The 24,603-nt window shown below is 43.1% G+C and overlaps 1 protein-coding gene across 7 annotated transcripts in view; it reads right to left on the bottom strand.

Moving 5' to 3' along the window:
- afdna (afadin, adherens junction formation factor a) overlaps window positions 1–24,603 on the bottom strand; it is a 122,146-nt gene that overhangs the window by 9,949 nt on the left and 87,594 nt on the right. For 4 of the 7 annotated variants that reach the window (XM_069657319.1, XM_069657321.1, XM_069657323.1 and 1 more), the window contains exons 24-36: window positions 18,929–18,994; window positions 18,769–18,842; window positions 15,043–15,161; window positions 10,631–10,831; window positions 10,140–10,231; window positions 9,789–9,983; window positions 9,316–9,466; window positions 8,704–9,112; window positions 8,046–8,299; window positions 7,751–7,962; window positions 7,413–7,592; window positions 4,387–4,425; window positions 2,135–2,269 (exon numbers count right to left, since the gene is read on the bottom strand). In XM_069657319.1, coding sequence (XP_069513420.1) covers window positions 2,135–2,269; window positions 4,387–4,425; window positions 7,413–7,592; window positions 7,751–7,962; window positions 8,046–8,299; window positions 8,704–9,112; window positions 9,316–9,466; window positions 9,789–9,983; window positions 10,140–10,231; window positions 10,631–10,831; window positions 15,043–15,161; window positions 18,769–18,842; window positions 18,929–18,994 — 2,127 coding nt within the window. The remainder of the gene's footprint in view (window positions 1–2,134; window positions 2,270–4,386; window positions 4,426–7,412; window positions 7,593–7,750; window positions 7,963–8,045; window positions 8,300–8,703; window positions 9,113–9,315; window positions 9,467–9,788; window positions 9,984–10,139; window positions 10,232–10,630; window positions 10,832–15,042; window positions 15,162–18,768; window positions 18,843–18,928; window positions 18,995–24,603) is intronic. The other 3 variants (XM_069657322.1, XM_069657324.1, XM_069657326.1) reach the window with 1 other exon arrangement.

Raw genomic sequence — 24,603 nt, 5'->3', positions numbered from 1 at the left:
TGTTTAGATTTCTGGGTTTGGAGCTCGACCAGCTGCTCCGGGTCACATGAGCTCAATCTCGCTGCGTCTGATGTCAGATTATGTTGGCGTGTTTTTTTGGTCCGTTTCATGTGTGGAAGGCTGGCTGTGTATGTCCTCAAAAAAGGTAGAGTGCTGTGGATGTATCCGAGCGGTTGAATCGGCCCAGTGGGAATCTGAAGAAACTGGGAGGGATTAGTTGGTGTGTGGGGTTTGAATGAGTGGGTGGCTGGGTTTCTGAGTATGTACAGTATGGATGGCTGAGGGCGGGAATGAGGCAGGTGGGTGGGTGCAGATTTCTGTGTGTGTCTGTGTGCGTGATCTGAGGATAAAAGCATGAGGTATTTTTGGGAAACGTGGGAGGGTGGGCGGCATTCCCTAAACTGAAGCGATGCTGGATGGAGATGGTAACAAAAAAAACAAAATACAATAAAATCAAATAAAAACCTGATGAAATCATAACTGCTTCCCCGACAAACTGAAATAACTGAACTTCCTGACACACCGACAACAACACGATGGGAGTCCCATGCTTGAGGTGGGTGGGAGCACGTAACATGACACATCAACACATCACATTGGGTGGGGGGTGCACAGGATGAGGACATGCAATTGGACATCTTTACATAAAAAAACAGCATCAAATTAACAGTCATAACATCTTTAAAACAATAAATCTTCCTCACAGACAGTCGTTTCAGGGAAAGTCCTCTCACCTCTAAATAACCTCAAAAGTTAAGTTTAACTCTCCCTCCTTATTTTGACTTTCCCAGCATGTAATAAAATCATTTATTATTAAAGCTACACACATAATTTAAAAGTTAACAATGTTTTCTTCCCGCTCTGGATTTTAAACCACCAATGGTGTGATCAGGTGTCTACAGCTCACAGGACAAATGCACCAGAGTAATGGCGTCATGGTGAAGTCGGTGGACACGACGCAATGATATAAACACAGACAGATGGATGGGGGGGGGCACCGGATCACACTACTGGTCATTTAAAACCTCCATAGCACAAAATATAATACCAAATATAATACTTAAATGTGGTGAGATGTATTAAAATTGAGATAAATCTACTTATAGGTAGCATGTTGCCTGTGCAAACTAGCTGAGTCTTGACAAAGACAGGAGAAATTACAAACAAGTCGCTGCAGAATATAGTTTCTGCAGAGGCTTGAGGAAGTATTAAGATGCCTTTAGACTTAACTGTGTTGTAGAATTACTTTTAGAAGCTCTTCAAAATTGTTTTGGCAAATTATTCTGCCTCCAATGACCAAGACAAAAAAGCAAAAACATCTTTTACCCTTTGCTCGTTTCAGCGTGTTGGCTCGTTTGCAGAACTAACCGTCAAAAACGTCAGTTTAATACATATTAAATTTAAAGCTTTAACACAGTTATGTGTGCACTAAGTGAGGGGGATTTATCCTCGAGTTAGACTGATGCTTTTGGCTGATATTTGCCATTTCTTTTTCTTATGTAATGGAGGGGAGAATGTAAAATATGACTGTGCATTGTGCTTTAAAAATGTAGCCTAATGTAGCACACTGCTTCTCCAGACTTTAACCAAGGACATAATAACCCACAAGCCTGATAATTTGTATATGCATCAGTCTATTTTACCTGATGAAATGGGAATGCTTTAAAAGGAATAGTTTTGCCTATTCCCTTTCTTGCCGAGAAGCCAGTTAGCTTAGCACAAAGACTGGAAACGGGGAAACTGCTAGCCTGGCTCTGTCTGAGCGCAATAAAATCAACTTATTAGTGTCTGAAAATGTCAATAATCTAATAGTTTTCTGTGGTTTTATGAGCCAAATTATTTATCGAAAGGGAACACACTTATTCACCAATCTACAGATATCTTGTCAGTTAATCTACTTGGTTTGTGGGACCTAATTTGATATTCTTTTAGCGCAGTTAGCCCGTACACTGTTCTGCTTTGAAGCCTAAAAAAAAGGGAGGCTATTGTGATCCCAGTGGTCAAACCTTCTGCCCTGTCTGTCCTATGATGTAAGCTGTCCAATCATAACCAAACACTGAAGTATCCTTAGATCATTAAAAATCACTAACTTTAGCCACACATCTCTGATAGTTTAAGAGACAGACAAACCGACCTTCTCCTCGGCCTCTCGCTTGGCTCTCTCCTCCTCCCTCCACCTCCTCTCCTCCTCCTGCTTCACTCGCTCCTCCGCCTCCCGCTTACGAATCTCCTCCAGCTGCTGCTTACGCCGTCGCTCCTCGTCCTGCAACTGATCACGCACACAGAACAACGTGCCGAGAGGCAGGCGGAGACAAGCACACACAACAACAAGGAAACAATTAGTACGACATGAATGTCACCTCATTCACACACAAACTCTGAGACCATTCCCACATCAAATATCTCTGTTTAACTGCTGTAACACTCATGTACACTAGCGTGTTGTGTGTCATGTGATGTATGTTGGATTCGTCTCACAGGACTGCTCCAGAGGGGAGGAGCAGTATGCACTGCAAACTCACAGCACAGGCAGAAACACGCACTGCTGAACATGCAGACAACAACGACGACATGCAACAACAGCAACCAAACAAAGACAGCCCCTCTTTAGCTACTTAAGGTCTATTCCAATGGAACATTAGAATTCCCACTGAGCAGGAGTGTACCTGAAGTGAATGTAAGCTGCTGCAGAAATGTTCAAACCATCCCAACACAAACCCAGTTACAAATGTGGACACACAAAACAGACAGACCTTTCTCTGGGCTGGATGGTGGTAAAGGGTCAGTTCAACCAATTTACAATCATATTTTTCCACTCACTCCTGGAGGTGTTTATCCTTCAGACACTGCATGAAGGTTCAATCATCTCTGTCTGAGAGACTTCCTGCATCGACCCCAATGAGAGAGTATAGAAGAGGCATTCATTTTAAGTAATATATAGTGAGGGAGACGTTTTATAAAGGTTTATTATATAATATAATATCATAGTTTTGTGCCTTTTATGTTTATATATATATTTATATATGTTATATAGTTTTAATACTTTTATGTCTAATTGATCAGCGGTTCTCACCTGGTCTAGGTCTAAACTACTACTGCACACATATCATAGGAAACCCATGCCCTTCAAAATAAAAGCGCAGCATGCATTTTTTTAAAGCACACATCAGCGACCAACTGAAAACAGCTCCGCGACCCACCAGTTGAGAACCACGGTACTGAATATAAACCATTATAAATTGTTAATATTGTTTTCTAATATTTTGATTTATTTATCTTTAGTTTCTAATTATTTTTTGTAAATTTACATTATAAAATTATTGTAATGTTTATATATTATATTTGTAGATCTGTTTTTATTTATTCTAAAATTATATTTAATCATATGGTTGTTATTTTTGTCTATTTTTATATATTTAAATTCCTCTTTTTATACATTTTTGTTTTATAGTTCTAATTTGTATTTGTAATAATTTTATTTTATTGTTGCTATCGTTTTCTTTCTTGTTGATGTACAAATAAAATAATAACTTTCTTTTTAGAGAAACGTTAATAAGACAATTTGGGACGGTCCTGGCTAATAGGACCTAAAGGATGTAAAGATATTAAATATAAAGGCAACATGTAGAGCCTGTTTCTGCCTTTGTTTTGCCTGTGACATTTAGCAGTTTATTTCTGCCATTCACATCTGTTGTACTGTGGTAGAGACAGAAACCTCAGAGATCAATACCGAACAAATTGACAAATAAAACCGACAAGAACTAAGTGAAACAATATGTGTTTGTTTTGGTTGAAAAGACACTTTAAAAACAGAACACAAAGAGGCTCAGCTGGTCACACACAAATGGATGGATGGATTCATGGACAACACAACATGATGATGATGAAGCCCTGCGCAGGAAGCACCGGGGGCTCACAGGACTCTCATGCATGGACCTCCACCTGGTCGCCCCCCTGTGATGCAATCAGCCATGCAGGCGCCACCTCGATATGCACTCAAAACATCACTGCTGAGTAGAACCACACCGGCCACACTCGCTCTGTTCGCAGGTAAAAGTTTGGTTTCTGTTGCTTTTATGAATTGGATTCAGGAATACATCATTTATGAGCAGCAGTTTCACTCCCTTGTTTTGAGTGTACAAAGAGATGGACAGCTTCCCCAGCCAAACAACATCAAGCATCCCAGGACGGCCTCTCAATGACCGGCAGCTCTTTAGCCCCGCCTCTAACCCCAAACCCCCGCCCCCGATGAAACGACGACAGTAGTCCAAGATGGGTGGGGAGAGACAGAGAGGAAACAACGGGCAGGTGGGCAGCCCAGACAGAAAACAGGAAGTGATGTAAGGGGCAGGGAGAGGAAACTCGTCATTAACAGGAAGAACATACCAAGTCTAGAACAGAGATAGCTGGGACAGCATTCTGCTGCTGAAGAAGAAGAAGAAGAGAATAGAGAGTGAGAGAGGGAGGGCAGACAGGGAGGGAGGGAGGAAAAGGAAAATACCCAAATGCTGAAAAGAAAGGTGTGGAGGTTTCATACAGATATCGAGAAAACTAAGTTAGAGGAGGGGAGGAGGAAACTGAGAGGGGGAGAGCTCTAAAAGAAGGGAAGGGAGGACAGACAGTAAAGTGAAAACATAAGAAGTTTCTTAAAAGTGCTGATTATTGGCTGTTTAAATCCGCCTTAACACAACACAACCAAATCTACATGACCTGAACAACACCTCTTAAAATAAACCTCACGCTTCTCCATTTTTAATCACGGTTTTATAAAGCTCGGAGTAAAGACAGATTTATTTAAAGAGGTTAAGATTTTACGGTTTGCTTAAAAAATATATTTTAATTATAACAAATACTGTTGTGAGTTACAACCGACTTTAGCAGCTCCTTTTTTCCTCGTGTTTACACGTGCTTTTCAAAATAAAATACCATGACGGAGGGTCCTGGCTGGATTAAACAGTTGAGGGGCCCCCAAGGTAACATTTAGGCCCCTTTAATCCCTCACTACAAATACATTTATTCAGGAAAAAAAACAACAATAAATAAAGTATTAAGTAAAATAATATAATATATAAACTAAGTTTTGATTTAGGTTTTAATCAAATGAAGGAAAGAAAGGATTTTGTCCTGTATGGATGCTAAAGCCCTCGGGACAGGGTTGTTATTATCTGCTTAATACATTAAATACAGCTTGTCGTGTTAACTCTAAGATAATAAATATACATATATAAGGTCTTCTTGCAGAGTTTTATAACAGCAGCCCATGAAATAGTATAACCAAACCAAACCAACCACATGGACCGATCACACTCTCAGCCACACCCTCACAGACTCAACACCTTCCAGGCGTGCTGCCACTCCAGACGACCGCATTCCAGCTGCAACCAGCAGCACCCACCCAGATCCAGTCCGTCTCTGACACATTCACCACAGCCTGTCACACTGGACTAATCACAGAAAATAATGCTGCAATTCAGAGTAAGTACCAATTTCAGGAAGCACCGGGAATTCGCCTGAAGGTTTTCGGGATATTTGACAGAAATTTTAGCACCAGAACTTTTCTTAGTTAAACGTAACCTCGTGTCTAGACTGCAAAATATCAGACGCATGCTTTTTTTTACAGTTTCAAACTCAGCTGTGTCTTACAGGAGTAACCCTGATTTATTTCCACTTGAAGTCTATTTCTGAAGTCTGAGTTAACGTGATGCTCCATAATATATTTATCTGTACATTTAGCAGCCTAAACTATTAGGAGCCTGTGTCCACTAACAACGTTTTCATGCTCGCAGCGCCCACGACCTCAATTTCAGAGCCCCTCTCACCGGCGCTAACTGTTGCTAGGATACGAAAGTGGTCTGGCAGCACTTCCGCTTCCCTTGGTTGTGACCGTTAGAGCAATTTAAAACGGACTTGTGTGCTTAATATCTGCTTTTATTCAAGCAGATACAAAAACAGCTCACACTTTATAATTGATTACTTGATTGTATTGCTTTTTTACAATTAACTTTATATATGTTATTGTTTTATCATTGTATCATTCTTTTTTATTACACTTTTAGGATATTATCTTTATATTCATTTCATATGGAATAAAGGTTACTTTGCCTTAGAATTATGGATGAACTAAGTGTCAATTTTATGCATCATAGTATTTTAGGTCAATGTGCGCTTTTGTGGGCAATGTGTTACAAGGACTGTCCTTATGAGACCGATGACAACGTGTTTGAAAGCAGGTGCGCACTGTGGACGTAGGTGAGGACAGCAGGACGAGTAACGGAGGAGCAGCCCCACCTACTCCCCGAACAAAGTATCCAGAGCCGTATAGTCAGTGGAGGACGAATATGCTCCATGATCCGACATTGCAATGTCGCAACTTTCTCTCTCTATGGCTCTGAAAGTACCGTCACTCAGTCAGCCAAAAATAGGTGAGGAATATTATTCATGCATTTTAAAGAAAAACTGCACAGAAAGTTGAGCTGTTCTTTTACCTCTCGATGCTGTAAAATCAGCAGACAAGATGGAAACAGTTTTGTAAAATTTGCTTCGGTTTGCGTGAGCGCTGTTGTCAAACAAACAAGACGCTGGTGCGACATTTGCGGTCTAGACACGGCTGATGATACCCCTAAAAACTACAGTATCATCCGCCTGAATAGATGCTTTATGGCTTCGTTACTTCCACAGTTGTTCATTTTTGTCGCTTTAAAAGCTACAGTATAAATCAAATTTCACCTTGACATGATCCAGAAATCAAATCAGATAATAGAGTTATCAATATTCACTCAGGATGCAGAGAGACCTGTTGAAATGAGACCAGTGACTCTTTGGTCATGGCTCATTCTTCCTTAATAAGACGGCAGATATGCTGCATTTGCATCATATGGAAAAGATGCCAGACACAAGTAAGAACGAGTTCTGACATCAACAACAAGGCCGACTTTAGAACCAGCTGTGACACAAGGAGTCGTATCTTATCACAGCAGGACACGTGTGCATGTTCACACACACCTGTAGCCTTTTTTGTTCAACCAAAACTCCATATTTTATCCATATGATGAGAATGCAGCATTAAGAACACCCCCACCTGCCCGTCCCCAAAGCCCTCCCCCTCCACCCACCCTTCCCTCCAGCCAATCAGATTTAAGCAGCTCAGCATGGCAAAGCGATGACAGAAGCATGTTGCAGATGCACATTGCAGGACATTCATAGTGGGAGCGCTGCCACAGAGGAACTCATTTCCCCCAAAGCAGATTCTGTAACACCTCCCATCAAAGCAATCAGCCTGATCTCCTGTGGCTCGTTCTTCCTCGTGTACTGAACAGATTTGTCTCTGAGCTGTGAGCTGATGGCCATTATTGGTGTTTTATTTCTTTTCTATCCTTTCCAATCCCGCCGCCGTCACCACACCCCAATCTCACCCTGGCTCTCTTCTCGGCCTCCAGCCTCTGCATGATCATCATGGTGTCCACGTCTTCGTCGTCCTCCTCCTCCTCGTCTTCGTCGCTCTGCTTGGACTCCTGCAGCCGTTTCTGGAACTGCCACTCCAGCATCAGCTTCCTGAGGCGGTCGCTCTCCTCCGCTGTTCTCTCCGGCTTTGACTGTAAAATTAAAAGTATGCTTAGAAGTGGATCGTCTTGGATCAGATATCATTAAATCTATCTGTTCATTAGAAAGAAGTTTCTATAGTAGAGTCCCTTGTAAACTAAACAAACACAAACAAAAGGATCCCGCTATATTGAGCTTAAACTGTACGTACCTGGAGCTCCTGGATCTCCTTGTCGAGCAGGTCGACGATGTGAAGCTGCTGCTGCTTCTCGGCCTTCTCCCGGGCGTCTCGTTTCCAGGGGTCTGGAGACAGACTGTCGCTGGACAGCTCCTCCTTACTGATCGTGATGTACTGCAGATCTCGTCTCTCTATGGTGCGTGGCTGCTGCTGCGGTAGGAGCTCCCTGATCACTGTGTCCATACCTAAGAGCACACCACATTTCATTTATACATTTCAAGTACCTAATTATGTTAAAACATTAAATATAAGTTTTGAGTTGTGTTACCCGGAGGGTGGGAGGCACTGGCAGGGGGAGGAACAGCTGAGCGCGGCAGGCTGGACAGCTTCTCCGGTCTGGATGGGGGAAGCTGGGGCTGAGGCTGTGGGGGGAGGTAGGGCTGGGGTGGGGTCACAGAGGGCAGAGGGGGCTGGTGGTGAGGAGGCGGCATGGCTCCTCCGTTGTTGTGAGGTTGGACGGGCATGACGGGGTTGGCCCGGATCTGACCCAGCTTCCTCTCCTGCTCTCTCCTCTTCCTCTCCCTGGGAAACCAGCATCATTGTTAGCAATATTAATTTTCTCCAGAAGGAGAAGGAGAAGAAGAAGAAGAAGGAGAAGGAGAAGGAGAAGGGGAAGAAAAAGAAGGAGAGGAAAGAGGAGAAGGGGAAGAAGAAGAAGGAGAAGAAGAGGAAGGAGAAGAAAGAGGAGAAGGAGAAGAAGAAGAGCTTCGTGGAGCTGCACCCAAGAGACACAGAACACCAGCAACAGCTTTTGTTTTTCTCTCTATAAACTAGGAAATATCAAGTTAAGGCTAAAAATCTGCAGAATGTTCCTTTAAAAATGTTAAAGTTTTACAAAGTATGTCCTAAAAAGTTTAAAGTCTATCCGTCCAAGCCTTCCCAGTTAAATTCAATGTTACTGCGTGCGTAACCTTAAACAAACCCACCTCTCCTCCTCCAGTCGAGCCTTCTCCTTCTCATACCAGCGCTGCTGCTCCTCACGTTTCTTGCGGTCAGCTGCCTGCTGGGCTGTTACAGATGAGACTGCAGCCGGAGGCGGGGGCAGCGGTAGGTCTGGCTGCGGGTCATAGGGGTCGTAGGCGTCTGGGTAAGGTGCTGGCGGTGGAGGCGGGGGAGGGGGCAGGTCTGAGCGGGATGGCTGCTGGGCCGGATGTGGCTGCACAGCGTGAGGGGCGTTGGGCGTCTTCCACCGGCCCGGCCCCGTCTTCTGGTTCTGGGTCTTGTTGGAGGAGGAAGAGGAGGCGGAGAAGTTGAGGTGCTCCTGGCTGGACGTGGAGGACTCCAACGAGGAGGAGACTTGCGGCTGTGGGGCCCAGTGGTCAGGACCTCCTACACCTGCAGACGCAGAAACACACAGGCAAACATTAATCCTTCACTGCAGGGTTTCTCTTTCTACAGATTAAGGGCAAATGTCACATTTTAGTAACATTTAAAGCTCAAAACCACGAAGCTGTTACATAAATAAAAACACTATCAGGTGCTGCACTCCTCTTTCCATCATCCTCTCTCTGCTCCTTGTATTAAAGCCATCTCTGTACCTCCTGGTGGACCTCTCTGGTAGTCCAAATCCCTGTGTTGGTAGTCCATGTCCCGGTGCTGGTATTCCTGCTGGTAGTGCTGCTGCATGCGCTCGTCTGGCCTCATACCTCCATGTGGGGGGTACAAGTCCTCCTGCGAGTGGTTAACCCGCTGCGAGGGGATGGAAACATTGATTTAAAGAAGGAAGACAAAGTGGAGGAAATGGGAAGGAAGAGCAGGAAGAGGAGGAAGCATTAAGGGGGAAAAGACATTTAATAAGCGTAGACAGAAGATGTAAAGGAATCAGGACAAGTCACATGTTTATCCCATTAAGAACATTTCTTTAACTTTAAGAGAAAAACAAAGCTAATCGTTTATTTACTCTACCTATAGAAGCAAAAAAGAAAGGAAAGTTAATATAAAAATGCACCTTTTGCTCCCTGATTATCCCACACAAGTTATAGAATATTAACTTCATGTTTTGCTGCTCTACCTGCATGCTGTTGTGGATGTTGTCGACCACAGGGAGGCGCTCTCTGTCCTCCATGCCCTGCCAGTGCTGTGGGGGCCCCTGCCCAGGGCCGACGACTCGATCCGTGCTCTTCGAGGCCGGAATGGTGAAGTACTCCCTGGGGTATGTCTGGGTGGGGATGGGGTAGGCCTCTGGACAGGGAGGGGAGGGCTCGTCCTGATAAATAAAACCAGAAATAACTGTGTGAAAAGAAAATATTCCCAACAGTCAACAGGCAGAGCTTTATGCTCTACATGAGAAATGATTCTCATCTGCGTGTCCTCGAGACATTCCTCATAAAGACGCCGTTTCGTCAGTCATGCGGTTACTTACGTCTGCGCACAGGTTCCCGGTGGAGACGGAGGTGATCTTAGTGCCAGGTCCTCCAGGGTACACGGCTTTTCCTGCAGGACTCTGGCCCTGATCTGAGGCGGGACAGGCAAATTGCAAATGCAACAACATTGAGAATTGAGCGAATCAGGGGAGCAGCTTTGGGAGTGCCAAAATGACCAAAGCGGTTATAGAAAATTAGTTTTGCAGACAGAGTCGTTGCATCAGAGCTGTTGCAGTATGTTTCCATATCAGGGCGGAGTAGTTAAAGAATAACACAACTGTATTTTTACTTTTTCCCCTTTTTTCCATGACTGCCCACGCCAAGCCCAAACCCAAAGACTTGTTTACCACGGATACTTTCCATTTTTGTGTCCATTAAAGCTTTATGGAGTCGTTGTCATAAAGATTTGCTCTATAGGTTTAATGTAATACATAATACACGTCAATCAAGTGTGTAAAAGCATGACCTCCTGGTGAGGTGGATGTCTTACTGGCTACGTTGGGGCTTGAGCGGTGGTTGGCTCGGTTCTTGAGGAGCCGATCTTCGCCGCTCATCTTCTTTGGTTCGGGGTAAGAGTCCCAGCCGGCCTGCGGACTCTCCGGCGAGCCGTTCTGCACCGAGCTGTTGTACAGCTCGAAGCCTTCACTCTTTGGTCGCAGCTTCCCGTTCTTGTCTCTGCCTCGGTCTGATGCTGGAGAGAGAACAGGCATGGGAGAAGTGAAGACAAGAGAGAGAGAGAAAGAGAATGGTGTTTTAGAAAAAAAAGTGAAATCAAGAGATTCTTGAAGATGAAAATGTTTTGCAGCTGGGGCTGTAGTTTAATTCTTGTTTCCTCATATGATTCATGCAAAGCATTCTGCTGGATTTTTATTATCCTGTTAAATGCATGAATGAATATCCAGAATATCATGAGCGGGTCTTTTTTGTGGTTGTATGACACCACAAAGTCAAATCAACTGTTTTTATATGAAATGAGAAGAATCCTCTCAACAACATTGTGGTTAATGTAATATGAGTTGTTTTACTGAACTGATTTGACAGCTGAGATTCAGTCTCCAACGCTGTTAGCAAATAAATAAATCTGCCTTTGTGAAGATTTATAGGCTTTCCCTTCTATGTGACTGATGACTAACCTATTAGGGACGCAGCAGATCACGAAAGTTTCACCAGTTTTAAATCACAAATAAATATTTGGATGAGCAAAAAACAAAAAGGAGACAAATATAAATTTGCTTCGTGCCTTCAGACAGCGTCGGCATTGCGTCAACAGTTTTTGTCCACAGATCTTCGAAGGAAGCCCAAATGTTTCAGTTCTTGCAACTTCAACTTTCTCCACGCGTCACTTTTTGCAATGGGAGCAGCCCTACTTGATTGACCCCCGGTCATGAGAACCCACGCCCTTTTTGCATAATCAACGAATAATTGCATGCGTCAGAGAAGGACACAACATGCATCCATTTCACTGCCACCTTGCTTTAAGATTTAGGGAGTTATTACTTAAAAAACTGCAGCAGGAGGGACACTAGGGGTGGGCGGGATACCGGTTTCACACTGTCACCGTTACTCGTCAATACTGTGATAAACACAAACGTTTTGGTTTTTGTACACGTTTTCTTAACTTATCTACAGGAAAAGTCCGTCTGATATCACCGAGTGCATCTCTTCCACAGAGTACACAGAGCACACAGAGTACACAGAGACACGTGCGCAGCGCTGCAGCCTAATGTCGGCGGATGACTGAGTCAGACACGCAGATGCGCAAGTCGGCTTTTCAGTGAATGTGCCCCAGTTATTAGCGGAACTTCGCCCCAGTGCCGTCTAACGCTGTGGCCACATGAACGGGCCGTGCACGGAGCAGAGGTGTTGCAGAGTGTTTACTTTTAGCGGCTTCACCTGCTGCACACACACGGCATGAGGTTGTGCGTTTGGCGACAGGAAGTACTCAACTCAACTTTATTTATAAAGCACTTTAAAACAACAGAGTTGGCCAAAGTGCTGTAAACACACATAAAAACACAAAAGCAGTTAAACCAATAGAAGACAATAAAAGCCAGCATCTCAAACGGAGTTAAAAGCCAAAGAGAAAAAATGTGTTTTAAGAGAGGATTTAAAAACAGGAAGTGAGTCGACCTGCCTAATGTGCAAGTGCAACTCATTCCAGAGTTTTGGGGCAGCAACTGAAAAGGCTCAGTCCCCTCTTGAGGAAGTAGGATGCGCAAGTTTGGTCCCGGGGCTGCTCACGCTGATTAAACATACATTTGAACACCGTTAGAAAAGGTAGAGGACGAGTAACCCAGCTGCGCCCTACAAGTCTATTTGTAGTCGCTGAACCAAGTGTGGTAAAAGTCAGAGAAGATTTTTGTTTTGTTAAAAAAGGAAATAGATTTTCAAGTCCCAAATAATATTAAGTATAATTGTTAATTGTTCATATGTACGTGAAAACACACTGATGTGTTCCCTTACATTAACTACAGAGCAAAAAGAGCTAGAATCATGAGTACCTAATCAAACCTATATAAAACCCACCCAGCACTAGGGCACTCTATATCACTCTGTGTCACAAGCGGTTACATTAATCTTCAGCTATTTAGAACTGTAATCTAAGTTGATTGACTATACAGACTTGTCCTAAATGTCAAACAGAGTCTTAAGTGTTCCAAGTTCTTTCTGTTTATGTAAGGCTCGCCTCCTCTGAGTCCTCCGCCTGTGAGAATCTACACTTCTCGTCCAGTTTCCCCAACATTAAGACCTCTAAAGAGCGACCAGCGTCCTTCACTTCCAGCGCAGACAGAAATCTAACCGCCAAACACTCTGCGGTCGACAGAATTTAGGAGAAACACCCCGTTAGCGTCATCCTGGACCACAGAGCGGCCCGGGCCAGAAGACTTCCTTAATGAATCTAAGGTCACATTCCTGCAGACAAAGAGCAGCACACAGCCAGACAGCCCAGTAAACCCTATGCCATGAATGTGTGTGCGTGTCTGGACACACACGTTTTTCAGGCCACAAACACTCATTATATCCTTCAGTCTGTTTCTAACTGCGCTACAGAGAAGACAACAAGGACACTGTGTCTGGACAAGTCTGCTTCTTCTCTTTCATTCAGTCACTAAATTACTGACTTTAACTGACAATAGTCCATTCATTAAAACTACTGAACAGCAGAACTCTGCAGCTTTTAAGGAGCGACGAACTAATGACTGTGTGTGATCTCATTAAATGGCTTTTAATTTAATACTTTAAGGACAATGACCTCTTGTATAATGCTGTTAATTGCAGTAAATGTGCTGTCCTGTAGTTGCTGTCTGTCTACCCGCCCAGGGGGAAACACATGTAAATTAGCCTCTAGCTAACTCTGGTGCTATTACTTTTAATTCTGCGTTTTCCCTGCAAAAATAAACAATAAGATGAAATAAATAATACAGAATTTTGTGGATATACAAATTTGACTTCCCCTGATAAGTATTGATTACTGATTACTGATTAATGTGCCAATTGCTTCATTGTGAAGGTGTGCTGAGGTATCTGGCACCAAGATGTGAGCAGCAGATCCTTTAAGTCCTATACGTTGCGAGGTGGGGCCTCCATGGATCGGACTTGTTTGTCCAGCACAATCCACAGATGCTCGATTGGATTGAGATCTGGGGAATCTGGAGGCCGAGTCGACACCTTGAACTAGTCGTGTTCGTCAAACCATTCCTGAACCATGTCTGCAGTGTGGCAGGGTGAATCATCCTGCTGAAAGAGGCCACTGCCATGAGGGAATACTGTTTGCATGAAGGGGTAAACTTGGTCTGCAGCAATGTTTAGGTAGGTGCTAAGTGTCAAAGTAACATCCACATAAATGGCAGGACCCAACGTTTCCCAGCAGAACTTTGCCCAAAGCATCACACTGCCTCCGCCGGCTCACCTTCTTGCCATAGTGCATCCAGGTGCACTTTCTTCCACGGGTAAGCGTGCACACGCACCCGGCCATCCACATGATGTAAAAGAAAACGTGATTCATCAGACCAGGCGGCTTTCTTCCATTGCTCTGAGGTCCACTTCTGATGCTCACGTGCCCATTGTAGGCGCTTTCTGCAGGTGGACAGGGGTCAGCATGGGCACCCTGACCGGTCTGCAGCTACGCAGCCCCATAAACAACAAACTGTGATGCTCTGTGTGTTGTGACACCTTTCTATCAGAACCAGCATTAACTCTTTCAGCAGTTTGAGCTACAGTAGCTCTTCTGTTGGATCGGACAACACGGGCAAGCCTTCGCTCCACTTTGTCGTCCGTGACCCTCTCGCCGGTTCACCGGTTTTCCTTCCTTGGACCACTTCTGGTAGCTCCTGACCGCTGCAGACCGGGAACACCCCACAAGAGCTGCAGTTTGGGAGATGCTCTGACCCAGTCGTCGAGCCATCACAATGTGGCCCTTGTCAAAGTCGCTCACATTCTTACGCTTCCAACACATCAACTTCGAGGACAAAATGTTCATTTGCCGAACATATCCCACCCACTGACAGGCCATTGCAACGAGATAATCAATGTTATTCACTTCACCTGTCAGTGGTCATAATGTTATGGCTGATCAGTGTATAAGGACAGTGCACATTAGTCATCATTTCTGTTAATGTGCCAGAGTTAGTTAGCTTGCTAAATTCAAGCTGCAGCTCTCTGTGCAGATGCTTTAGACCTAATAATTAATAACGAAGAAAATGTTTAAGTCCCTTAAATTATTGTCAAGCAGCATTCACATAGAAGACAAAGTTCCTCAAGATCAAGAAGAAAAATACACAATTGTTTTTCTTAAATGAAGTCCATCTAATGTGTTCTCAGTCTTGTTACAGACCCTGTCAAGCTGTAAAATCAAGTTAACATTGTAGGTGTGTGTGTGTGTGTGTGTGTTTATGTGCTTACCTCTGGGCATCATAGGGCTGGGCTGGTTGAGGAGCGTGGCCAGGCCGTGGTAAATGGCTCCCTGCTTGGCGACCTCCAGAGTCACGACTGAGCCCGTCCTCGTCATCAGCTCGGCCGCCCTGAAAACACAAGACAGAGAGGGAGAGAGACAGAGAGAGGGAGAGAGAGAGAGAGAGAGAGAGAGAGAGAGAATGAACATGAAGCTCTCAACAAAACTTCAAAGGATCTGACACACTTTCCTCTCTCTGGGGAAGGCATTAAATTAATATAATACACATTAATATTTAAGTCTCCCTCTTTCCTGCAATGAGCTATTTAAAGCTCCATCTTTCAAACGATCTGAATGTGGCACAAGTTCATCTAAAGTACTCTGAATCCTCTAATCATACTGTCAGATTCAAAGTAAACTGCCTGTGTCTGGTAGGCTGTGTTTCAGTGTGCTAGTTTTGGGAGGAGAGGGTATTTTTACTACTTGAAGATTGGAGATGATAAATCCTGAATGAGCTCATTGCTCAGGAGTTTTGCATGAATTGCTTATCAAATATTTGTTGATTTAGTTACAGTATCTATGATAGACTGTATAAAAAGATGGCTGACATGACAGCTCCCTAAAAGGGAAGCCAAGCCCTCTCTATCGCCCCCTGCTGACTGGCTTCAGCCTCCTCCATGTTAACAGATGGGACGAGTCAAACTATAAAATCAACACGTCAAATAAATGTTTCTCAAACATGGTTTCTGTCATTATAGTTAGTTCTTATCATGCTGATTTAAGTGTTCATTTTTCTGACAAGTTTACATTTAATCAGTTATTTGATGCTATAAAAAGGGGGTGTGGCATCATGATTGACAGCTCTGTTGACAAATGGGGCTCCTGCAGCGTTCTGTTCCCAAACAGTAGAGTAGAGGAGGAACGGCGAGAGGAGACGTGACTTATACCCCTTCCCCACCGAAATTGACGCAGGTATTTCAGACCCGGGAAGACCCGCTTATAGATGGTGATTGTCTCTTTTCCCATTGCCAGTGACTCCTGTCGGTCTCTTTTCTGCTGACGTCACAACACACCCGAAACAGGGTTAGTGAACAGTGAAGGCGTTACGGTGGTTAGGTCTTGATTGTATCTATTACTCATCCAGTCTGTTTATCAAACTCAAATAGACAAATCTGGAACGATGTTCGAGCGCTGCTCGGACGGAGATGGGTGGAATTTGTAGCTGAGGTGACAAAGAGTTGCAGAAGTTACCGACTGAGCATAGCATCGTGCTGGAAAAGGGGGCGGAGCTTAGCATGACACATGTATTGTGTTCCCATCAATGCTGAGGCGATAATTACCCGGGTCTACTGCAGAGTGATTTGACCCGGGTCTGAGTGCTGATTGTAACCTTTCCCTTTAAGCAAAAAAGCGTCATCCATCTTTATATTACTTAGAAGTTTATTACCTTTAGTCTTGATGGGAAAACACCAGCTAAATTTCTCGACTGGCGTCCAAACAGGCAGCAAAATAAACTAGAAGACTTTTATTCTGAAGCAGAGCAGGCAGGGATTACATCTGTCACTGCCAGAGACTCACTCCACTCTAATTTGGGTACAATCCTGCTGTGTCACACTCACACATGTTGTTTTCTGTAACAGCCACATGTGCACAGGGCTTTAACCAAATCCTATAAATAGCTGAAGGGCAGATGCACACGATAATGAGCCATGTGTGTTTGATTGGATGGAACTCGGGGAATGCAGCGCCGACTGCTCGACGCTGAGCAGAGAAAAGAATCTACATTTGAAAATATCAAGAACTGAGCTTTTAATTGAACATTAAGCAGAACCTTAAGGCTGCAAATCTGCTGCAGAGGGAGCAGACATGATGACCACCTGAAGATACCCAATTGTCTAACAAACCCTTAATTTGCATGTTGAACCTTTGCACGCTAAAGCAATTAAAGGAAAGGTTTGTAAATCCAGTTTGACTCTGACACACAGAAAGCAACAGCATCAAGCCTGCACACGCTGACAGAGAGGAATAACTGGATTAATCTGAGTGGGGCGTTAACTACTGAGCGCTTCTCTGCTGCTTCCAAAACACACACACACACACACCCTCGTTGCTCGTACTGTGTGTTCCAGGCATGTTGGAAATTATGTTTTTTTGAGAGGAAAAACTTGGAGCAACGGCCTCAGTGAGTTTTTAGAAGATGTGGTTCTCATCTAATATGATGTCAACATGATATTTCACTTTTTAAATGTTCCCTAAATAGACTTTGACTGAGTTTCATCCTCACATGGTCATAAACGTGTCAATGCTGTGCGGTGAAAGAAACACCACATGCACATTTACTCCCTGGTGTTTCCAAAGAGATGTCATGAAGGTTTGATTATAATTTGCGCTTTTCAGGCGGGAATTTCCCGGTTTATTTTTGCAAATGGAGATTATAATGAGGCAGTTTTTGCAGGGATCACCGAGCTACATTTAAGGTGTTTTAGGACGTTTCTAATCCCACACAGAAAGCAACAACATCAAGCCTGCACATGCTGACAGAGAGGAGTAACTGGATTAATCTGAGTGGGGCATTAGCTTATGTTATACTTCACATTCATGCAGTCAGATATGAAAGGATGATGGAAAGCAGCCAGAAATCACCAACAAAATTATTATTATTAAATCTAAGATGGCTTTAAAACATCTTGGCCCGCTCTTCTTCCTTATAAATGCTTCCACTTGGTAATATAATCCATGTCTCTTTTCCCAGCTATGCCGATGACACACAGTTATATTTACCTCTAAAACATAACAAACCAAACCGCCTGAACTCTCTCAGAAACTGTCTCAAAGCCATCTAATGCTGGATGTCACGAAACTTCCTTCAGTTGAATGAAAACAAAACTGAAATTGTAGGTGTAGGACCGAGGTGATTTATCATGTGACGTAGTGCCAGCAGCCAGACAGTCAGCTGACCTTTGATGAGGGGGTGAGGATGTTGTCCAGTGTTGCTTTTATCAGCTCAGAAACATTACAAAAATCACCGTAAAATTCAGAGTATAAGACGCACTTTTAATACTTTTTTGTGGGCTGCGTTCTATAAACCGCTGCGACCAATATACCTTTATAAAATGCAGAGAGGTATTTTAGTGTTTAACTGTAATTTTACCTGAACGATGGTGCGATAATCTCGAGCTAAAGCTTTGTCACAGCCGCCATCCACACAACAATAACTTTACTGCACCGGTAGGTCATTTTAAGTGATTTAGAGAAGGTGATTCATGCTTTTATTTCATCTCGTTTAAACCACAAATCCATCACACATCTCTAGCTCGTCCAAAATGCAGCACCAAGACTTTTAACTGGCGTTAAACGTAGAGATCATATCACTCCTGTGTAACCACACCTGCACTGGCTTGATTTGAGGATTTTCCTGATGATTTTTAAGGCACAGAAAGGTCGGGCCCCTGGCGATATTTCTTTTAACTTTTTATGAGCCAACTTGCTGCTTAAGATCCTCTGGCAGGCCCTTTAATTTGTCCCACACCAAAGGCCTTTTCTTTTTAAGGAAGCTGAATTCAATACTTTCACAGGGTTTTCAATACCCAAAGATACCCTGTAAGTGCACAGTTAATTAACTGACATCGCATTTCAAGAAGATTTGAGACTGAAGTGTTGAAAGTTTAATAGCTGACGAATTAAAAATTGCCAAAAAATGGAGAAAGTAAACTTCAATGAGTGGAAACCGTCCTTACCTCTCTTGTGACAGGCCGACCAGACTGCGTCCGTCCACGCTCAGCAGCTGGTCACCTGCAGCCAAACGGCCGTCCTGTAACAGACACAACACAGAATGAGTCACTGTGTATTTTTCCACATGATATTATGGCCACATTTCTGTGTGTACTGTATACTCACCACATCAGCTGCTCCTCCTTTGACGACAGACTTGATGTAGATGCCCAGCTTCTCCTGACCAGCACCCTACAGAGACAGAGGGACACAGAGCAACAGAGAGGTTAACCAAGGCACAGCAGTTGGAAAGTGTACTTAGCAGCTAGTGAACAGGTCTGTGGCAAGGGCAAGTCTCTGGATAAACTACTAAATTATGGACGGAGACAGTAAAAAAGTATGAGGATGCTTTTATGTTGGCGGTCAAGTCTGAATCCAGCAGCAGTTTGCCAATATATGTGGCAACATGAACACTTTCTAGAGCCTCAGGTGAAGGTTTCATAAGTCCAACTGAAACACTTCACTAGAGACGGAGTTGAATCTAAATGTTCTGGGTTTTTATGAAAGAAATGTATGTACTAATGTCAAAAAAAAAAAGGAGAAGAGTAATATATTCTGAGATTAAAGTGGTACATGGCATATTTGTGAGAAACACATTTGTGGGGTATAAAGTCATACATTCGTCAGAACAAAACTCGCATATTTATGCGCATGAATCCTCTCTGGACGCCCACCCAAGCACGTAACGCTCTTAAAATAGCCGTCAGCCACGACCTTGGGCTGGTTGTTTACTGTATAAGCCTCCATCCAAACCACAACATGACTGAAACCTTTGATTTAAAGTAGTGTCTTATATTTTGTCTGTAACGCAGCTTTGTTTCCTGTAAGTAGCTGTCATGAGGTCATACGGTAACTGTCATGTGTGATGGGCAAACGGGGAGCAGAGAAGCGTGTGTTTCTGATCTTTCTCCTCTAAGAAGTCTGCTTCTTGTGTGCAGAGAAAATGAGCTAAAACGCTGTACAATTCAGTGTATAAGAAGCACTTTAAATACATTTTTTCTTCATCTAAAAAGTGGGCTTTGTCCTACATACCGGTGCAAACAACATACCAGTATAAAATGCAGAGAGGTATTTAATTGCGTTACAGTATTTTACGTGGTGACGTCACATCTCCGCATTTAATTGTTTCCAGGTCAACGCCGCGACGTCTCTTATCTACAATATGCCACAGTGCTGTTTTTTTGTGTGAGGGGTAATTTATGGTGTATTTTACCCAGATGATGGCGCTATAATCTAGCTAAAGCTTCATCATGGACATGCGCAGTCATACTGGCCAGTGCAGCCGCCACCTTCACAACAATCAATGTTACCGTAGGCTGCCAGCTACCGCAAACTACTATTACTTTACTATTGCAAACCCGACGTGGTGAAAACCGATGGTAGGCTGTTTGTGTTTTGAATGTGTTTCAAATGAAAATAAATTGAAATAACTTGCATACACGTCATTATCAATAAATAGCTATAGGAAACTTTTATTCCTGATCTTATGGTATGCACAGAGCTCCGTGCCATGGGCGCCTGTGTAAGCAGCAGAGCCAACAGGGCAGAGAGCCGAAGAGAAACAGGTGAATCCTGTAACAAACAGATTCAGATCACAGATTAGTTGTTCTGAAAAGTCTGTTCCTGCAGGACGTGATTGACAATAAGGTTTGATTGGTCCAGGCTCAACGAGCGGCTCAGCCAAGCCGGACAGGAAATGAAAACACCTAAACCGAGCATTGTGACCTCTTACACCAGTAGCATCGAGCAGCACTGACGGATAGCCGGGACCAGAAGAGAGTCCAAAACACACATATTTACATAAAGCTATTCAAGAGTGTTGACACTGAGCAGAGCAGGATCTGATTAGAAACCTGAGCCTGTTTTATCTGAGGTAACAAGTTCACCAAACATGTCAAACACTCCAGTAATGTTCCCTCTCCCTGCTTCGATTCCAGGTTCCTTCACCGTGTTCTGGTCATATTTGCTGCAAAAACAACGAATCTCCCCACAGGAACGCGCAGGGATTTATTTTGTGTCAAAATATTTACTTAAACCAAATCCTCTATTTACAAAGAAGCAGCAGAACAACAAAGAAGAGAAAGGCAGATAAAATGGGATCAGAAACACGCACACACACGAGCCAGAGCTTCTTGTGTTAGCGTGGTGTTCCCGTGAAGTGGGGAGAAGATTTACAGAGCAGCAAAGCGCTGGCGTGTTATCAGGTGCATCACACGCTTACTTTGCCATCTTTGACATGTTTATCCTTCGAGTTTGTGCAACAGTAGAAGCAGGAAAATATCTCAGAGGTCTTTCTTTATGGAGACGATCTGCTGTGCTAAATATGAAACTCTTGATTTGCTTCCAGCACTTCAAGACTTTTCTGTTTCTCTTATGTTGTTGTTGGGAGGCAACAAGAAGCAAACAAAAACACATTTTCTGGCAGAAAACTGAAGACGTATCTTGATCATTTTGCTGCTTTTTCTTTTTAAAGCAGGTTGAGGAAACAACAATTTAAAACAGACACAGGAGGAGAGGTTCAGCTGGCACACGAGCTACCTGCACATTAAGAAGCGCAGCAGGTCTATAAACTCGCTCATAAAACTGTGGAGTGGATTAAAAGGACTCCTAATTGCTGCCATTCGTCAGACCTGGCAACGTGGCACCATATCTGTGTGTGTGTGGGTAAAGTTACATCTTGAAAAGCAGAGGTAGGGGTTACACTCAGGTTAACAGCTCTTCCTGTTTGTAGGGCACATGAATTAACTGTTTCATCAGCTGTGGCACAAGATAGAGACTCTATACTACATTCAAAGAGCACAAAGAGCAATTTATATCTTTTTCTCCACTGTAAAAAAGGTTAAAAACAGAAAACCAGTAGGGACAATAAAGCCTATAATTGTTTTTTAAGTGTAGGATTTTCATGGTAATTATATCACATTAGGCCTGTACCTTCCCAGCTGTATTTAAAGCCGCCCTCCAGTGAAAATCCAGTGTTTAACCTTGTAAACATCTCCATGTGGTACAAGACGTATCAGGGACAACATAAGCAACGTAAGGACAACTGTCTGCTTTTAAACTGCAGTGTACCAAGGACAGGCTGAACAACACGTTTTCAGATTGGCAGGTTTGAGACATCACAAACCTAAGGAGCCAATCCCGTTAATGGACGGGGTGACACTATGCATATCATTATGTGCAACCTATGCTGCTGTAAACTTCACCGTAATTTCTGCAAACTCACGTTAACGTTACTACGACTAATCACTACATTTCAAGCTTGCTAAGTTTTAACAAGTTGCCACTAAACGATGGCAGAGACGTGTTTTGTTTTCGCGACGGAGGGGGCGATAAAAAGTTTGCACTATGCAGATTCAGGAATTGTTGATGCCTTGGGATTTACTAACTCTCTGATGTTTTTTCTGCAAAATACGTTTAATTATATTGTAAAAAAAAATCCTCCAGAGGCATGGAGTTTTTCAAAGCATGTCTACAAGGTTAAACTTCAATTTCACTGGAGGGCATCTTTAAATGATTGATGCGCAAATCTTAAATTTGACAAGTTATATGATCAAAAGCTCAAAAATAAGCTACTAAATGGACCTGGTGAGATAATCTCTAGGTGTATCTATTTTTTTTTTTAAGTGAAAACGGATGATGAAAGTTCAGCTTCTTGTTCTTAATCAGCTCCAATTTTTTTGGCCCGTGTGTATCAGCTAATTTGTGTTTTCTTCAGTTTCTTATTTTCTCTACACTTCCTGTTCCTGTCTCTTTGCACGAGGACTTTGTTTACTGTAAAGTTGTCTTGATTTGTGTCTTTCTGCTGCAGGAAACCAGTTTTGAATATGCACGCTCATAAAAATCTGCATTAACAATGAGCTTTGTGTTGCCCCGTCACCTAAATGAGACAAATACATTCCTGAGCTTTTGAAATTGTGGCTCATTTTTCATCCAAATGTTTCCAGCATTAGCAGAAACATGTTTCCCAACAAGTGTCATATGTGGGCAATTATATGCAATTTTGTTGCTGTAACAATGTTATTTAACTGATCACATACAACAGAAAGTTGAAGGAAATATTAACAAAGAACCTCCATACAAGGATTTTTCCCTCCTCTCTCGTCTTCAGACATCCATTTCCTATTTATTAACTTTGTGCATTGAGTGAATAGAGCCACATTCATGCCATCCATCATCAGCAGCTCTGTGTCCCAGTTTCTCCAGCACAAAAACACACCACGCCTTCAAACTATTTCACCCACAATGCTTCAGCTCTCTGTCTGCACTGTATGTGTGCGTGTGCATGTCATAATGAGGCTGGATTCATGCAGGCACGATTTCCTGTGAGTGACATTAAGATGAGAGCAGACAGTGAATCACTGACTGTTTTATGTCTGTTGTACATTAGCAGAGAGACATTAAAGAGCCTCTGTGTAAGACGGAGCCACGGCTTCAGGCGCTCGTACAGATTGGGGATTGGGGCGCCAAATCAGGCTCCAGAGACTCTTGTGGGAATTCCCTGAATCCCCCAGAGGAGTGTTCAGAAGGGGTTTTACCAAGTAAGAGGGGTCCCAGAGGGGGTTCAGCAGGGCCAGGAGGTCTCGGATATGTTACAGGAAAACAAACACAAATATTTCTGAGATTTCTTTGTAATAAAACCTTACTTAAATATTCTGAAACATCCATTTAAACACTTTTGTCTGGACATAGTCTGTGTAAAAGAAGTGGGCGTAGCTTCCTGGCAAATACATTAAATCTGCAGTCTTTCCACTGGTCAGCAAAGGGGACTCAACTGGTTGCAAAAAGAAGCCAGATTGCATAGATGACCCTAGTTTAAGGTCTTCCTCATAACAACATGTTTATTTTGCAAGCCGACCAAAAACGTCTTGTTTAGCGTTCGGTTGAACCTAAAGACATCAACGCATAGACTGCTTGTTTTTTTCAGTGCTACATTTTGTTTGGAGCCTGGTTTCTGCTAGCTAAGTTAGCATCCCAATTTTTATCACAGGTACCGTACATTATGATTGCACTCTGCTAACCAGGCAAACACTACCTTTAGCTGATACTTTATAATTTGCTGAGCATTCACTCCTCTCTGGCTCCATCCTCTTGTCTAAATATAGTCATGATAGCAACGTCCAAAACGCTGATTCGAGGCTTAACTTGCGGTTGTATGCCTCCGCCAACTAGTCAAGTTGAAGTTACATTTCTGTCTGTGTAGACTCTACATGTTGGAGTTAGTAAACAAAAGGTATTAAGTGTATGTTTTGGCGAAATGGAAGCTAATACTATAGTGACATGTATGATTCCAGTGAATAGTTTCCAGTGAGAAATATGCCGCCCTCACTTAGAGACTATTTTTCCAGAGGAGGAGAGAGTAGTGACAAAGAGCTTTGACACATGACACCTTAAGTTTAATATTAGGAAGATCAAAGAGCTTGTTGTGGATCACCAGAGGAACAGGAGGCCGCCTGTCCTGGTGTCATCCAGTGAGAGGAAGTGAAAAGGGTGGATTCATACACGTACCTTGGGGTCTAAATCAGTAAGAATTGGATTGGAGGGACAATATGAAGCATGATGCTGTCACAGTGAAGTTGACCTTTCAACTTTTGGGTATAAAATGTCATCACTTAATTTTAAACCTATTAGAAATTTTTGTGAAATGTTGTCATAATTAGTGTATGAATTCTAGAGTTATGGCCACATGTTATGTAAGGTCACAGTGACCTTTGACCTTTGACCACCAAAATCTACTCAGTTCATCCTCGAGTCCAAGTAGATGTTTGTGCCAAATTTGAAAAAAATCCTTCCTGAGATATAGT

The sequence above is a fragment of the Semicossyphus pulcher genome, unplaced genomic scaffold, assembly GCF_022749685.1.
Source record: "Semicossyphus pulcher isolate SPU_LCO1_2020_fin unplaced genomic scaffold, fSemPul1.0.p SCAF_11, whole genome shotgun sequence".
In the NCBI taxonomy this organism is placed as follows: Eukaryota; Metazoa; Chordata; class Actinopteri; order Labriformes; family Labridae; genus Semicossyphus; species Semicossyphus pulcher.
This window is presented reverse-complemented; position numbering and strand designations above follow the sequence as displayed.